Genomic DNA, 18,783 nt, shown 5'->3' on the forward strand with positions numbered 1-18,783 from the left:
CCATATCCATATCCTGGACTGAAGGAATTACTTCCGTTTCCGCACAATACTCCAAATTCGAATCAGCACAAAGACTCACGGTACTCAATATATGATCTGTAGAAGAAGAAGCGGCACTATCCGTGACTCCATCCATTCTCCGATAAGAATCCATAACTCCGTTGCTTTCAGAATTATTCACACAAGAATTTTTCACACCAAATTTAATTTTCATGGAACTAGAACCGTTTCTCTTAGATACCGCACTTCTTTTCAAACGATCTCCGTTCAAAAAGCATGGCATCAAAGCAGCAGCAGACATTTTCTAATTACAACGAAAGTAAAAATGAACTTTTAGGTCACACGATGAGAAAACATAGTGGCAAAAGCATTAAGCTCAAGGAGTTTGTACTGCAATGCAAATATTATTGCAGAACAACATTTTGCTCATGAAATGAAAGCAAATCGGAACCAACAAAGTGCGTAAACTATAACTTTGCTGCGTATATATAGACTAAGTATTAAAAAATTAATAAGTAGGCAAAAGGAATCACAAGTTTCGCAAATTCTGGGCAAACATGAGTACATCTAAAACATTATGACAACTTCTTTAAACAGGACATAATGACATTCAGTCTACTCTTTTGACAACTTTGGACAGATGTACTCTCTTTTGTGCACCAAATTTGTTAGTTCAAGACAATCTGATCGGCACTTCTCTCACTTTGTTTTGGCACTGGTTAACACCCGTTAAGATTCCTGAAAAAGAAGATAAAAAAGAAAGGTTACGATTGAGAAAAGGAAAGAAAATTGATCGAAATTGAACAACAGTCTTGTGCGAGAAATATCAAAAGCGCTTGCGTCATTTGCATGCGATATAAGCACATGTGAGTTTAGATAAGGCATTGCTATTTACAATCAAAGATACAGGTTGAGGTTATACTGCCCCAGTAAAACGGCCACAAAACCACCAGGCTCTAGTTAAAAACAAATATTGGACCTACGAGGTAGTGCACTACAGGAAAAGAGCTTGATAGATTTCGATTCAATTGCTTAACACCCCTGGCATTATTGGACTCTAGAATCGTTAATATTAATCATTGAAAAGACCATCACTCACAGAAGTAAAATGCAAATTTTGATGTTGAATAAATGCATAACGCGAGTAATTCTATAACCGATAAGGGACGGTGGCGATGGTGCTAATGAAGATGCCATTATGTAAAACACATACTCTGGCAAACAGAACATGCCAACAGCATTCCAATACTGGAGTAGCTCATTATATTATGATAATTTGAACAAGACGAATCGATGGCAATGCGATAACGCTCCCAACCGTTCTACGGAACAGAAGCTTGTCTCTGTTGTATTAAACGGGAACGGTAAAGCCTGGTTGCTACCTTCAGCAGATGACAAGTCTTGGTCACCATAAAGAACTTTCCACCATATCAGATGGTGATCCAGCTCCCTAAAATGCAGTAAAGGACAATATGGTTCGTAATAAACCACATCATAAAGAGGATCAAGTTAGGCATGCGTGATAAGCTACAAAACCTCCCCTAAAATGGTGACCAGATGAATCAAGCTGTTATGGTTTCAACTATCAGAAGGAATGTTATGGTAGGCAAGAACTTTAGATAACGACGAGGAAAGTCCATTGCCACCTCACGCACGTGTTTAAGACGCTCACAACATTGCCGTCTGGAAGTATAACGGACCAACACACAAACCTATGTGTCACCTTAAATGTTTTAGGCTGGTTAACACAGTTTAGTGAGAATTACTCATAAACACGGATGGCAAAAAAAATAATAATAAATAAATAAATTTAAAAAAAACCCCAAAAAAAACAAAGACCTAAGTGACGTCAACTTCATTCTATCTATAGGGTTTTAATAGCAGAAGATGCGTATCTGTGCCAGCTTGTGTCACGTCGGTAAACACCTTCTCGCTCATAATGTTTATATGTAATACAATTGGCATTTGGCACGGGTTTTGCAGCTTTCTATAGATAGTAGGCTAAGCAGTTCACAACATTGCCATCCGGAAGTATAACTGGCCAACACATAACACTGTGTGTAACCATGATCTTTTATAGTCTGGTTAATACAGTTTAGTGAGAATCACTCACAAACGCGGATGGCAAAATACAATAACAAAGACCTGAGTGACGTCAAACTATCTATAGATAGTTTGCGTTTGGTTAAGAAGCTCATATCATTGTCATCCGGAAGTATAACGGACCAACACACAAAACTAGGTGTAACCATGATCTTTTATAGTCTGGTTAATACAGTTTAGTGAGAATCACTCACAAACGCGGATGGCAAAATACAATAACAAATGCTTGAGTGACGTCATCTTCGTTCTATCGATATTCAGTTGGGTGATTTCTTCTCACTAAATTCTCTCAGAGTGTGTATTTGTATGATTGATATTTTCAGAAATGGGGTGTATTTTATTTCAATACATACCATCAATTGTTAAATGCCATGTTTACAGACTTGACATTGAACACCCACAAGCGGAAGCAGCCCGTACGTTCCATGTCCTCATATTTTCGTTTTAGTCTCGAGAGTAACATTGTACGGTGTCGAGATTTAATGATAATATTCAGAATCTGGAGAGACCATCATTTCGACTGTTTGGCATGTAGTCAAGATAGCCATGCTTCAGTCCTTTTGTTTAGTTTTGGAATTTACAATAAGGAACACAGACTACTGCTCACAGGTAAACTATAATTTGTTGAGACTCATTGTTTTCCGAGAGAGACTTTTGTACGCTTTAAACACACACACACACACACACACAAACACACACACACACACACACACACACACACACACACGCAAGAAGCAACAAAAATACCCCCCCCCCCCAAAAAAAAAAAAAAAAACAATTAAAAATTTAAAAAACACAATAACCCACTACGCAATTTCATAAGGTAGGTCGTTGTGACTTTCTAAAATAGACGTCTTAAGAGATTACTGTGAATGTGAAAAGCATACTATCCAAGTCTGTCAATCGTTAAATATTATTTGCTTGACAGATAAGAGGTGACGAATACAGCATTAAAAGGCAATGGCAATGCGAAAAGACATTTTTATGCAATAGGTGTATTATTATTACTATTATTATTGCAATTGAGCTGCAGCTGAAACATCTGTCTATACTTTCAAAGTATAAAAGGACTGAATATCGATTGCCATGTAAGTCCTTAAAAAATAAATGATGCAGGCGTGTTGTTGTGCTGTAGAAATTTATTTATAACTGAACAACTCACACATGAGAAAACTTTGAGGCAGATCAGAGACTGAAATTTGGGCCATTTGATTATTATTCCACCGCGGCAGCCATAATATGTCAAATTATGACAAAGGATGGCAATGAATCGTGGACACGGGTCATTCCGTTTTCGGTTCGAATCCATGCCATAGTACATGACGATACTAGGTACTCTCATTATGAAAAGGCATGTTTTTCATTCCAAAGCGACACAGTGCTGTGAATAAATCAATAATATTAATTCAATGAATCACCACTTTTAACCCAAATATTAGAAACACCATGGAGACTTTTCGGATACAGACCAGACTTTGGAAACAACGATATTCCAGGAAACAAAGACACGAAGGCGTACGAACTACAGCACAGACTGGTCAAGACTTATATCGAAGCTGACCAATAATAACAAACATTCACAAAATTAAACACTAAACAGACACTTGACCATCAAGAGTCAAACAGACCTACAGTCTCTAGTAGAGGATCGACACCGATGGAGGGAATTTGTCAATAGAATCATAGAAGCAGCCGAGGCGTCCCAGTCCCTTGATTAGGAGGCGGGCGCCAATAAAACAGTCAGTTATTAATTTCGAAATGAAATCCGAGTCGGCAACTGGTCAACTCATTGGCATGTCCATAGGAAAAACATTTCATAAACGGTTTCCTCCCTATACTCAACAGTAGCTGAATAACTTGGTCTGTGAGATCTGACGGAAAGTACTTTCCAGTAGACTAGCGCCCTATAAAAAGAGAAGCAAGCATTAAATGCTAAGAACCGATTGAGTGGTCCTTATAGCTGTAGGACATTTATAGAACATATCAAAATGTGTACTCGATTTGTTGAGAAAACTGGTGAATCGAATCCTTTCTAGCTATATCAAGAATTTAATAATGCAGTGACGAACGATCAATTTTCAAGCCCGTAGTTATAATTGTTAATTTAATAGAAAATCGATTTTAAAAGTCTAATACTATTGTAGCCACCTCCGCTATGTACACAACAGATAACGAACTGTAGTGTAGCATATTTTATTGCTTGAATTTGAATGTTCTACGAAGTTGCGACATATTTAGATAATTTAAATGCCAACAAATAGGAAGATGGGGTTGGGGCATGGCCAAGTTATGGCCCGACACTGACCAAAAAATGACGTCAAAATGCCAGTCTTTTGCCACAAAAGAAAACAAATCGTGAGTTGTATTCAATAGTTCAACCAATGAAATAACTTGTTTCCACGAGCTCTACTAACGAAAACTCATTAGGCAGTGTAAAAAAACCCCCAACTAATAATGACGTCAAACTGCCAAACCTTTTGGATTTCAGTGTCAGGCTATAGATAGTATGCAGATGACGTCACTCAGGCCTTTGTTATTGTTTTTGCCATCCGCGTTTGTGAGTTGTTCTCACTAAACTGTATTAACCAGACTATAAAAGTTCATGGTTACACAGATTTGTGTGTTGGTCCGTTATACTTCCGGATGGCAATGTTGTGAACTCCTTGGCCAAGCGCATTCTATCTATAACATAACGATAGCTACTGTTGGGGTCGGGGAGTGGGAGTCGTGAAAACTGTCTTTTTCAAGGCGCACCAATCTAGTCACTAAATATGCTCCATATCACTTAAAACAGTGGTGAAAGTCGACAACACGCCGTGTGGAATCGATCGAATAAAGCACTTAGCTAATTCTACCATGATGTATATTATATAGCCTTAGCAAACAATGCAACAGGTGATTATAATATATGTGCGATAAACAATAATGACGCACTTCGTTAAATCAATAATCATAAACACAGAAGGTAAACATTCTTCATTCATGTCATCCTGTACAGACAATTAAACGAGGTAAATTGATGTTATGATATCTAACGCAAATTGTCCGTTTATCCCACTTTTAATGACGTGAGAAAGACAGAAACAATTCTCTTCTACCCTTTGGACACGATTCTGGCCCATTACGAAAGTAGCCTACTCTCCGGTAGATGCAATTAAGATTTGATATCCAATTGATAATATAAAATTAATATTTGGATTGGAGTCGGGTCCATTTAAGTGCGAGTAGCGTGTTTCATCAATTATACTACCGCTACCTCCCACCCCGGCCATCCACCCAAAATAAACAAGAACCAGATTAACCACATGCCTCTACAGTGAGGAAAGGGAAAAGAAAACCAATAGGCTACATGTTCGATTTTATTCGAATTTCTGTTGGTTTTTATGATGATCTAAGAAAGAGCGATTGACAAAAACTAAGTGAGCGATTTGCCACCCAGCAGTGAACGAAATCCAACGAATATCAAGATAAAATATTATTTAATAGCTCTATCTTTATTGCCCTACTTTAAAATGCAAAACAAATTTTAAAACATTGGCCAAAAACTTTGTCCTTCAAATATCGATGGATTAAAATGATTCTCATCTTGTCAAAACTATCAAATACGGGATTTAATATCAGACTCGGGTTTTGTCATTTTTGATAAGATGAGGGCCATTTTAATCAATGGTTATTTTAAGAACTAGATTTCTGGCAAAATTCAAAAATGCGTTTTATCAAAGAACGGCAGTATCTGTGCGTTCCACTGCGTGCATTAAACAGGCAGCGAATTTCAATGCGTGATGAATTAGCTCACACCCGGTATAGTGCTTGTGTTATCAGCACAAACCTGTGCAGTGTGTCGTTTACCTATTTTTTCATTGACATGCTTTTCTTTCTTTCGTTTTCTCAGAGGAATTCCATAACGGAATAACGGATCCCATAACTGTAACGTTAAAATCTATTAATGTACACTGAAATATATTTTTAGAGAGAGAGAGATATAGATAGATAGATAGAGAGAGAGAGAAAGAGAGAGAGAGAGAGAGAGAAAAGAAAATGAAAGGAAGATTAGGAGTCTGTCAATGAGTACTTATTTGCAGGTCTGATTACTCAAATTGTTATGGGTTCATTATTGTAATGGCAATACTCTTAAACCGACGCAAACGTTGTCCATTACAACAAAATTAAAACAAGCACATCAATACGTTCGGCTATCAGACCTTCAAATATATGCAGGTCGGAGTCTATGAATAGGAACGTTCCTAGTTTGGGGCTATGTTATCTTAAAATTTTCACTTACCCCGATGCACAGAAATCCAAAAATTCCTAAAAGAAAAATTAGTTTACACTGTATATATAACTATCCCTGGGACGAACACCGCAATCTATTAAAAATGCAATAATTATCACAGACTCTTCATCAAGCTAACCACCCCTTATCCATCTTCAAGCAATAATAATGTGGTGATATTTTGCTGATCTAATACCTACTATAACATTAGTAGGCTTGTGAAGAGTGCTGAAATAACAACAACCGATCAGCTGAGTCGGTGAAATCAGGAAGAGAGGAAGAGAGAGAGAGAGAGGAAGAGAGAGAGAGAGAGAAAGAGAGAGAGAGAGAGAGAGAGTCGCGACAATCCTATGAAGTGGCACACATTTTACGTGCGAGGGGGGTTGTGAGGAAGGAGTGAGCAGTGAGCGACAAAACCAAGGATTGCGAAATACTAGAATCGTTGTGTTTGTTATAATTTCTTTTTCACCCCCGACTTGACCTTTTTTTTTTTTGGTTCTTCTTTTTTCCGTTTCTTTACTCCTTGTAACCGTTGTATAAATGGATCGGTATTTGAAGGACGAGTTTTCTGGCAAAAAATTAAAAAACGAGTAGGAGAGAATGCTTTTGACTTTGATTTTGTCCCGAGAGTTTTGAAGGAAACATTGTAATGAATAATAAATGTGAGTCACCTCGTTAAAAACTGGTTTTATATCGGAATAAAGCAGAAAACAAAAATGGATATAGGTTATAAGTATCTAATAATTATTAACATGTTGATTTTAAAAAAAAATGATTTTTGGGGTTATTTTCGATGCACTTTTTGAAATTGTGCGGCTATGTGCGTGGACTTGTTGTATGACACTGGCATCCGGATCGGAAGGTACTTGGTCCGAGTCCCATTCTGACCGGCGCGTCTAGTTGAGTTCTTAGAATATTTGCCCTTATGCCAGATTCATTTGCGTGTACCTACATACTTTATTACCGGACCGATTTTGATCGTTGATGGCTCAAAAGATTTGCCTCGATCTATGTTTATTTTGTGCGCATATGTGGTCTAGTGGTATGACACTCGCTTTCGGATCGGAAGGTCCTGGGTTCGAGCCTCGCCCTCGACGCATAGTTGAGTCCTTGGAAAAGGCTCTTTCCTCACATTCTCTCACCGTACTCTGGTGTAAAATGAGTACCTGGTCGTTAACAGCGTTGTCTGTCCGAAAAATTGTAATATCGCCTAACAGGCGTCATGTCCCGTCCTTACATGTTACGTGTTGCTGTTGGTCATGGACCCTTTGTAAAGCGCTTTGAGCACGTCTAGTGGATATTGCGCTATATAAAAAGCTAAAAAAAAAAACAAACAAACAATAGCTATCTCAGAAAAATGTAAATAATCACATGGTAAAAGAAGCCATAGTCAGATACCGAGAGAGTCGCTGTTAGTGAGATAAACTTGAAATTATATTTTCAGCATCAGGTCCTCTCAGATATGACACTGTTTTGAGATTATGGGCCACGAATGTACATCTGTATATAGTGTGGGCTTGGCTAAGACACTCACAACATTACCATCCGAAAGTATAACGGACTAGCATGCAAAACAATGTGTAGTCATGAACTTTGATAGTCTAGTTAATACAGTTTAGTGAGATTTACTCATAAACATGGATGGCAAAAAACCCAAAATCAATTGTTTGCTACCTTTTGGTAACATTCTGGTCAATCGTAAAGTACCGACTTTTTACCTGATCTGACAAACTCAGCTACCCAATCACTGCTGGGTAGACAGGGGCTCAGAAAAAAATCTCGACCCCATCAGGGATCGATCTCAATCACTTTTGCGTGTGAAGCGAGTGTTCTATCAATGGAGCTAAGTATTAGAACCCCCATTGGTGCTATGCGTTTAGATAAAATACTCACAACATCCGCCAGCCGGATATAACTTATCAACTCACAAAACTATGTGTAACTTTGAACGTTTATGAAATAATTCAGTGAGAACTAATCATTAAAATGACTGTCTAAAAACAATAACAAAGGGCTAAGCAACGTCAATTTCGTTCCCTCTATATTATGCAACGGTTTTATTCATTCTATTTTCAATGGCCTTTCAAAAAAAAAAAGGAAGTCAGGACGCATGAAAATCAAATTAATTTACAAAAGTATTATCTTATCGATCCGACTCTTTTCATCGCCATGGCGGTGGTTGGTTTAACTCCGGCTATTCTATTCCTGGCATAATAATCCAATTAAACTAATTGAAAATATTGAACGAGTTTTTATAGGCTGATTGATTGGTGTATTGATTTACTTAATTGATAGAGTTGATGATAAAAAAGTTGGATCTTTTGACTCGGGTTTCAGAAAAATTACCCTTACATGCGGTTGAGAGAAAAAAAGGGGGCTTTTGGTGATTTTGGTTTTAGAATCTTTTGGCGCTGTTTCCTTCGGATTCAATTTGATCAACTCTGCAGTGAAATTCTAATTTAGTACACATTAATAACTGCATGACATTACAAACACTTAATATCCTTTTTAATTTGAGTAATAATTATATTTATGGACATTTTTCAATACGAGGTTTGAACCCGCGATCGTTGGAATAGAAGTACATTACGTCATCCCGTGCAAGATAGGATAGAAAACCGAATAAAAATATAAAAGATATAATATATCTATTTTTTTTTCCAGAGAGATACAAAAATCTATTATTAATACTCTTCACTACCACAGTGTCATCTGCACGCATCCTGCTCCTGTAATACCCTGTATAAAAGTGTTTATAAAAGAAAAAGAATTTATTTTTTTTTTAAATACGGAATGAAACATCGACTCTTCCAATGGAATTAAGCTTAGACTTAGACCGTCTAGTCTCAATCCATGCAATATGCATTGTCCTATTCGTGATACTATAGGAAGATCCCATTGCTGATACGAGTAAAAGCCTCAACAACGTTTACCATTAATTTATGTCGAGGGACTTTGCAAGGAGGGGGGGGGGGGGGGGGGGGGGGGGAGTGATTTACATGCATGGCATCGCAGCAGTGATTGTTCAGTTTATTAATAATACCCTTGTGCGGCTATGTGGTCTAGTGGTATGACAAATGCTTTGGGATCGGAAGGTCCTGAGTTCGAGCCTTGCGCTCGGCACATAGTTGATTCCTTGGAAAAGGCTCTTTACTCACATTCTCTCACCGTACTAAGGTGTAAAATGAGTACCTAGCCGTTAACAGCGTTGACTTTGTCCGAAAAATTGTAATATCGCCTAACAGGCGTCATGTCCCGTCCTACATGTTAAATGTTGCTGTTGACCAGGGACCCTTTGTAAAGCGTTTTGAGCACATTTAGTGGATATTGCACTATATAAAGCTCAATTTTAAAAATTGATATACAGTAGTCGTACTGCACACGTATATAATATATGAGATAAATTCCAGCTTTTAAACGACGATTGGTGTATGGATTTCATTAATTGATAGAGTTGATAAAAAGGTTGCACTGATTTATTTACTCGAGTTTCAGAATAATGATCCTTAGATGCGGTTTTAAACTTGCAACCAACTTTTGTGCCCAAATTTGACCAAATCCGGCTTTTTTTTTGCCCCTTATTATATCTAATTCGTATTTTAAAATCTAAAATATTTGACGAAAATTTGTGAAGTTCAAAATTGTGATGGGGATCAAAAAGTGTCGGAGATAGATATTGTTGGAAACCAACGTATACTGCAAAGAAAGAGGCTATTGAAGGTACCAGCACTTGATCAATGTAAACACCTAAAATACAAGTCAAATGATTGTGATAAAGTTTTTATTATTTCTAATAGTCATCTGTGCTCAAGATTGAATATGACTGGAATAATTTAAACCAACGTGCACATATTTACAAGTCTGATAACCGGACGCAATTATGGGCCTGTTTTGACATTGTTGTAATGGACACTTTTTTGCGTTGGTTTGAGAGTATTTCCATTACAACAGTAAGACCGTAATTGGGTTATCAGACCTTCAAATAGGTAAACAACGTCGATTTAAACATATACAAACTAACTAAAAGAGAACATTTAGATAATTATTAATCAAATTTGACTGCTTAGGTTGTTCTTAAACCGCCGTAAAAATTATATACTCAATCATTGTTTTATAACTGTCATTTACAGCGCTTTAAAGAGATTACGGTAATAATTTCTTTTAATTTGTGAATGAGATTTTGGTCGATTATGAATTTTGTTCTAAACAATCATAAATTATATTCTATATGAATTTTCAAACAGTGTACGAAATCCTGATGATATTAATTTCGTACACTGTTTGACAATTTAGATAGAATATATTGTAATATATATAATAATTTGTTGAAAGAAAATTCAGAATCGACCAAAATCTCATTCACAACTTAAAAGAAATTAATAGCGTAATCTCTTTAATTTGGAAAACGATCGGAAAGAGAATGTTTTAAGGTCAACTTGTTTGCTTCAATTTAGAACCTATTCAAAATCATATTAATGTTCAAAACATCCGTGTTTTCACCAAAAGCAGTTGATTCAATACCAATACTTATCATTAAGTCGTGACATCAACTTGCATGGAAAGCTGAAATATCTGATTATGCATTGCCACAGGCTAGAGATCGTAGATGAGGCTAATTCACGGTGGAAACCGTGACTTTAGTTCTCTTCCTCTACGTTTACCGCGCTGCTACACTTTACCTTTCAGAAGAAGGATGTGAGTGATTACGTGGAAATTAGGGTATCGAAAGCCGACGAGGAAACGGTAAAAGCAAGTAAATTGGGTAAAATACTAGCAGATACTGCGAATTTTTGACATTACTTTTAACTATAATTTCCAGTTAAAAGCAAAACATATCACAAACAGCTTGTAAATCACAGCGTTCTAAGAACTTTGACATTTTCTTTCGGTTTTTGTTCCGAATCAGCACTGCTACTGTATAGATAGTGTGCGCTTGGCTAAGAAGCTCACAACATTGCCATCCGAAAGTATAACGGACCAACACACAAAGCTATGTGTAACCTTAAACGTTTATATTCTGGTTAATACAGTTTAATGAGAATAACTCATAAGCGCGGATGGCTAAAAACAATAACAAATACCCGATTGACGCCAACTTCATTCTTTCTATACAGACTCTGCTGACCTTTTTACATGTTGGTCAGAAACCCTTTTTTTCTTTCTTCATATTCCATCGATTGATTAACCTGCTAACTGCCGTACCCATGTATTTAAAAATTTGGCCAGAAAACGCGTCCTTCAAATATCGATCGATTTAAATGACCCTCATCTTGTCAAAAACTCTCAAACCTGGGACTTCGCTCGATTGATTAGAATTTGAGGTTCCAGGTTTGAGAGTTTTTGACAAGATGAGGCTCATTTTAATCGATCGTAATTTGGAGGGTGAGTTTTCTGGACAAAATTTGAAAAATGAATTTTTACAGAGTGTGGCATAATTGTTCAAAAGTCCATTACCGGACACTTTGAAGTCTTAGGATTAATAATTTGTGACTAGTTTAACCCTCTCCTTACCAACTATAAGAAAATCGTCACATTCGTTACGATACAACCAACATTTTTCAGACTCTGATTTGTTTTTTTAATCACAATATTTAAAGAAAAGGTGTTGTTATATTTACAAGAACTTAATACTGTTTTGAGCTTGTTTTGCTCTTCAAAATTATGTAAATCGTGCACTTTGTGCGTTTAAATTTGAGTTTAAAAATTCAATTTATGTGTCGGGTAGGTATGAGATTTGAGTAAAAGTTTTGAGAATTGTCGGTAAGGAGAGCGTTAAAGTAACAAATGAGCATTTTTCAACGTATTTCGATATTTTAAAGCAAGGAAAGATCTATTTCTTTCTTTACTGCTCTTTCACCTTTGTAGTAGACTCGTGAATTAAATAGCATAATGATCTTCCTGACAATTATTTTGGTCCATCTATTAATCATAATATAGCCTTCTATCGATATCCTATCAATAGATGTCCCATCCTCAAATCACCATCCACCCAATGATCACTGGAGCACCCTGACCATCCTTCGATCCACACATCCATCCATCAATTCACCATCCATCATAATATGATCACGAGAGCACCCTGACCATCCTTCGATCCACACATCCATCCATCAATTCACCATCCATCATAATATGATCACGAGAGCACCCTGACAACCCTTCGATCCACACACCCATCCACCAATTCACCCAATCATAGGCAAATCATACCATCCATCTACCTATTTTAGCACACATCTACATCCATCTGTCTCTTTATTTTGTTGGACTAATTCAAAGCAAATAGAAAATTTCGACTTTTTTCTGTCGTGAAAACAACTCATCTCTCTCTCTCTCTCTCTCTCTCTCTCTCTCTCTCTCTCTCTCTCTCTCTCTCTCTCTCTCTCTGCCATCTCATCATCCCTAATGCCACATCTCTACAGGGTGGCCTTATTGCCCATTTTCTAGCAAATCTGGTTTGATTCCATCTAATCGCATTAACCATTTCCCTTTAGAGTAGCGGTTTGGCAATGCTAGAACAACATCATTGATGGGGTCTACTTTAGACTCCCTTTTTAAATCCTAAAATGTCTCAATGGGAGCGATCAATATTCAGGTTTTCGTCCAACTTTGTCATCGATCACATGACATGTTACTGTCTAAGGAATGGACATTTCTTAATAAATGTAAACACGCTGCTTTGTTTCTGAAAGTTGTAAACATACACATGTGTCAAGCCGAACAAAATGACCAATTGTGATATTGGATAGTTCGAAAACTGTGATCACTTTTCACTATGTGGGTCACTTTGAGTTTATTTTGCAATGTGACCAATGCCTACGAGCACATGGAAAGGTAATATAGATCACCCATTGTTTCATCTCCGATGAATATAGATAGTATGCGCTTGGCTAAGAAGCTCATAACATTGCCATCCGCAAGTATAACGGACCAACACACAAAATTGTGTGTAACCATGAACGTTTATAGTCTGGTTAATACAGTTCAGTGAGCATTACTCATAAACGCAGATGGCAAAAAACAATAACAAAGACCTGAGTAATGTCATCTTCAAACTATCTATAGACAGAATAAAATTGACATCACTCGGGTCTTTGTTAATGTTTTTTGCCATCCGCGTTCATGAGTTATTGTCACTAAACTGTATTAACCAGACTATAAACGTTTAAGGATACACATAGATTTGTGTGTTGGTCCAAAATACTTCCGAATGGCAATGTTGTGAGCTTCTTTGTCAAGCGCACACTATCTATATATATATGGGCAGGATGTCTTGGGGTGGAGATTTTAAAAATATTTTTGAGTTATCATTTGACACTTATATTTAATACTTATCCTTGCACTTTCCTCATTATTTTTCTTTGGACCACCATTCTCTTCTTATTCTTCTGCTTTTTCTTTTTTCTCTCTCTCTCTCCCATCCTTCCACCCTCTCCTTCTCCTTCACACTCTATCTTTTCCACTTCTTTAACTACTACTATCTATCTTATCACTACTACTATATACTACTACTACTACTACTACTACTACTACTACTACTCTACTACTACTACTATCTACTACTACTACTACTACTACTGCTACTACTATACACTACTACTACTACACTACTACTAACTACTACTATTGCTACTATACTACTACTACTACTACTACTACTACTACTACTACTACTACTACTACTACTACTACTACTACTACTACTAACTACTACTACTACTACTACTACTACTACTACTACTACTACTACTACTACTACTACTACTACTACTACTACTACTACTACTACTACTACTACTACTACTACTACTACTATACTACTACTATACTACTACTACTACTACTACTACTACTACTACTACTACTACTACCTACTACTACTACTACTTCTAACTACTACTACTACTATACCGCTACTACTAAACTACTACACTACTACTATCATACTACCTACTACTACTACTACCGCTAACTAACATAAAACTACTACTACTATCTCACCACACTACTACTACTACACTACTACTACTACTACTACTCTACACTACTACTACTACTACTACTACTACTACTACTTCTACTACTACTACTACTACTACTACTACTACTACTTCTACTACTACTACTACTACTACTACTAACTACTACTACTACTACTACTACTACTACTACTACTACTACACTACTACTACTATACTACTACTACTACTACTACTACCACTACTACTACTACTACTACTACTACTACTACTACTACTACTACTACTACTACTGCTGCTGCTACTGACATGAGTCACTACTTTAATCACTGCATATTATTTACTTTCACAGAAATGCATTATAGCAGTCGTAAATATAATCAATGCAGAGAGAATAAATGTTTGTTAGCTATACTAATTATTCATCACAATACTCTTTGCTTAGTTTACACGAACTGAGATTAACAAAATAAAAACAGCAACTCTAAAAATTCCCTATTGAAATCAAAGAGCCGGATATTATAGTATAAGGTAAACTGAAAACCCCGGCCGTGTCACAGTTCAGTTGATATTTTTATTTGATGTTAGCTATTCTTATTAGATTGAATTCCGACTGTTGTGCAACAAATTCGCATTGATGGAAAATTGCATTCGAAAAGAGGATTTTTTCTTTCTTTCTTTTTTTTTCTGTTTATTTATTTTTTTTTTTTTTTGCTTTTCTTTTTTCTTTCTTTTTTTTTTTTTTTTTTACTTTTTTGTTTGTTTGTCATTGTAATCATTGACGCCGGATACTATTTCGAATGACATGAGCTGGCACAGACAGTAAAATTGCGTGTTATGATTTGAGCACGGTCCGTGTATGAGACATTATAGACAACATGATTTATATCAAATATCAAAGCATTGTGATTTATGATTTCGTACCGACGTGTACTTACTTGCAAATATGATTAAGTGCACGACGATGTGTACCGTATATAATGCCACGTAATGTGTGAAAAAATTCATATTTATACTTATGTGCAATATATCTCTTTAACAGTTTAATTTTTTTTCAATGTATTAGATTTATTAATTCAGAAAAGTTATTGGAGCAGGTAGTTGTACTGATAAAAACAAGAAATGAAGTGAGAAGAAAAATGCCTGAAGGCATTTAGAGAATAAAAACTTTGTGACAATGAGGATTAGAAGCCGCTAGATATGCAATGTGCTATATGCATCATATTATTCTGTCGTGTACATGTTTGTGATCCTTGGCAAATTTAGTTGTATAACATGTTGCCGATATAATTTTTTTTTAAATTGAACTTTTATATAGCGCAATATCCACTAAATGTGCTTCAAAGCGCTTTACAAGGGGTCCCGGACCAACAGCAACACGTAGAACATGTAGAACGAGACATGACACCTATTAAACGATATTACAATTTTTTTCCGGACAGAGACAACGCTGTTAACGGTCAGGTACTCATTTTACACCTGAATACGGTGAGAGAATGTGCGTAAAGAGCCTTTTCCAAGGACTCAACTATGCGCCGAGCGAGGCTCGAACTCAGGACCTTCCGATCCGAAAGCGAGTGTTATACCACTTGTACACATAGACGCACATATAACGAACCAATTTATCGTGGATTTAAAACTATCCGAGCCCGAGCTCAATATTAATTGAGTATGCATAAGCGAGGATGACGGCCTACCCTTCGGATAGGACGCTAATCTATCGCAAAGTACCCTCTACCAGATCTAACAGATCCAGCTACCCAATCACTGCTGGATGGAAAGGGGGTAGGGGTGAGGAGGGAGGGAGGGGAGAGAGAGAGAGAGAGAGAGAGAGAGAGGGAGAGAGAGAGAGAGAGAGAGAGAGAGAGAGAGAGAGAGCATAGCTGTCAGTTCAATGAACGTGATGATAAGTCTATCAACTCAAAATTTATGATTCAAATGTTGAATAAAATTTAAACTCCATAAAATCACAACTGCACACGGGATCGATATCGGTCCCTTTGCTTGTAGAGCGAGTGCTCTACCGAATGAGCTATCGACAACCCGTTTACATCTTAGGAATAAAATAAAATAAAATATAAATTTCCATTTACGAATCCCAAAGGGTAAATCTTTCCCTGGGGTGTATTTCGAGAAAGGATCGCGATAACCCAGGCGTCAGCTGCAACATGAGCGATAAGGGCTGAGTATCTTGCTCAAGGAAAAAAATAATCGAAAACAACAAACAAAACAAAAAGTAAGAATTTAGTGAGAAGTAATCAAAATTAAAAAAAAAAAAACAATAACAAAGAGCTGAGTGACGGTCAATTTCGTTCCCTCTATAGATAGAATGCGCTTGGCCAAGGAGTTCACAACATTGCCATCCGGAAGTATAACGGACCAACACACAAACTCTGTGTAACCATGAACATTTATAGTCTGGTTAATACAGTTTAGTGAGAACCACTCACAAACGCGGATGGCAAAAACAATAACAAAGAGCTGAGTGACGGTCAATTTCGTTCCCTCTTAACGAAGGCTACGCTCAATCCCAAGTGTAAAAGCAATGCATTATCCATCCCCTCCATCGTGACCTCATGCACTGCCTCTACTATTTTTGATTTAATTTTTAAAAATATTTTTCATTCAAACACAAGTAATTCAGAAAGCGTGTTAAAAATGATAGCGTCTGTTTTTGATGGGATTTGACGAAACAAATTAATCTCATAATACACACAAACCATATCTTCGCGTCAATTGTAAATACCCTGCAAAATTTGGGGATGATTGTGTAACAAAATTCCAATTTGCAAAGTATATGAAAAGATATATATATATCATAAGCATAAAAAAACACACGCTATAACCCTCTTGATAGGAAATGCCAATAGAAATGTCACTTGGTGTAAGGAGAGTGCTCAGTTTCAATGCACTCTGGTCTAGGTGCACTTATTCGCAGTTCTGATAACCGAACGCAAATTAAGAGTTTGACTTAACAGTGTTGTAATGAACAATATATAGCGTTGATTCCAACCAGAGTATTTCCATTACAACAATGAGATCCAACAATTTGGATTATCAGACCTGCAAATAAGTACACGTTAACTCTGCTCTATCGATATTGAAGGTCACAGTAATTCAAATGGCGGAAAGCTCGACTCACATTCAATGGACGTGGTTCGAATCCGTATGGTCATATTTTATCGGACCCCTCACTCTGTCCTGCCAAAAGGGATTTGACTGAAAATAATATGCGATAATCAAGGTTCTATCCAAAGTTTAGCAAGTAACGTTTACTGTCTTTTTAACACTACGGGAATTCGGATGGATTCTGGGCGACGTGCACTTCTTTTTAGGTCTGATAACCCGATTTCCTTATGGGCTCATTGTTGTAATGGAGATCTCAAAAAATGACGCAAAATATTGTCCATTACAACTAAGTAAAACTAAGCCCATAAGTGGGTTTGGATGTCAGACCTGCATATATGTACACGTCGATTCCGGGCCATGTGCTTTATTTCTGTACTATTTTTAATATTGTAACTACGTGCAACTATATTATAACCACTTTATAAATATCTACTCACAATATTGTGACTCAGTCCATAATAATTTTGTTGATATCATCCAAAAAATCATTAATTCAAAATGTAATCCGCCTTTTGAAATATTAGACATAAAATTCAATAGACACACACGCTCCAACCACTTGAAAAATAATAACTATATAACAAAATGCACACATATAAAATATTATAGCTCTAGCTGGGTCCAACTTCAACACAGGAAAACGCTATTTAAAATATACTAGAGAACATAAGAGTTTTACGTCCATGCACAAACAACAAAAATAAATAAGTTGTGGAAACAGGCAAGCCGCGACAATTTATATAGATAATGGGAGACCTTCAGTCAGCTGTTTGAACCACGTGATTAGTTAAGCAGGGTTATGTCATAATAAACTATATGCATCGTCGGAATGGTTGCACCGTGATCTATTTATAGTGTGAATTCCTGATAAGTGGAGCAATTGAATGATCGTGTGGTGTAAATAAGGTGTTTTCCTGTTTGGAAATGGGTCGAGCGTTACGCGAGAAGTCGAGAAAGGTGAAACGAACCGGTCTGTACCGCTGGTAAAATATAACACAATTCTCTGGAAAAAGATGTCATAGAGTGCAACTACTTTCTAGTCTTAGAGCGATGTAAATTGTAGTTTGCATTTATTTTAATTTTAAAATTCGGGTTAATGTTTTGATTAAGTAATGATGACTTTGAGTGTTATTTAGCCCCTTTGGTTAATATTTACATCGCAAAACAGGTAGAAAGGAAGCTGGATCTGTATGTAAAGGGCACGGGATTTCTCTCCCCACATGGCGCATTTTCATCATTTGATTTTTTTAAAATAATAAAATTACCCGAATTAAATTGACAACTGGTTGTGGCAGTCTG

General features: G+C 36.7%; 1 protein-coding gene across 2 annotated transcripts in view; it reads right to left on the minus strand.

Annotated features, from left to right (window-relative positions):
* Window positions 1-18,197, minus strand: part of LOC144963056 (uncharacterized) — a 117,284-nt gene extending 99,087 nt beyond the window's left edge. The window contains exons 1-2 of one of the 2 annotated variants that reach the window (XM_078896669.1): window positions 17,922-18,197; window positions 1-738 (exon numbers count right to left, since the gene is read on the minus strand). The exon at window positions 1-738 is cut by the window's left edge and continues 96 nt beyond it. In XM_078896669.1, coding sequence (XP_078752795.1) covers window positions 1-301 — 301 coding nt within the window. In that variant the 5' untranslated portion in view covers window positions 302-738; window positions 17,922-18,197. Of the gene's footprint in view, window positions 739-6,385; window positions 6,586-17,921 lie in introns of those variants that run through there. The other variant, XM_078896670.1, reaches the window with a different exon arrangement.
* Window positions 18,198-18,783: the final 586 nt, after the last annotated feature.

The sequence above is a fragment of the Berghia stephanieae genome, chromosome 1 (genome assembly GCF_034508935.2).
Source record: "Berghia stephanieae isolate SIO BIC M18660-M18661 chromosome 1, UCSD_Bste_1.3, whole genome shotgun sequence".
Classification (NCBI taxonomy): Eukaryota; Metazoa; Mollusca; class Gastropoda; order Nudibranchia; family Aeolidiidae; genus Berghia; species Berghia stephanieae.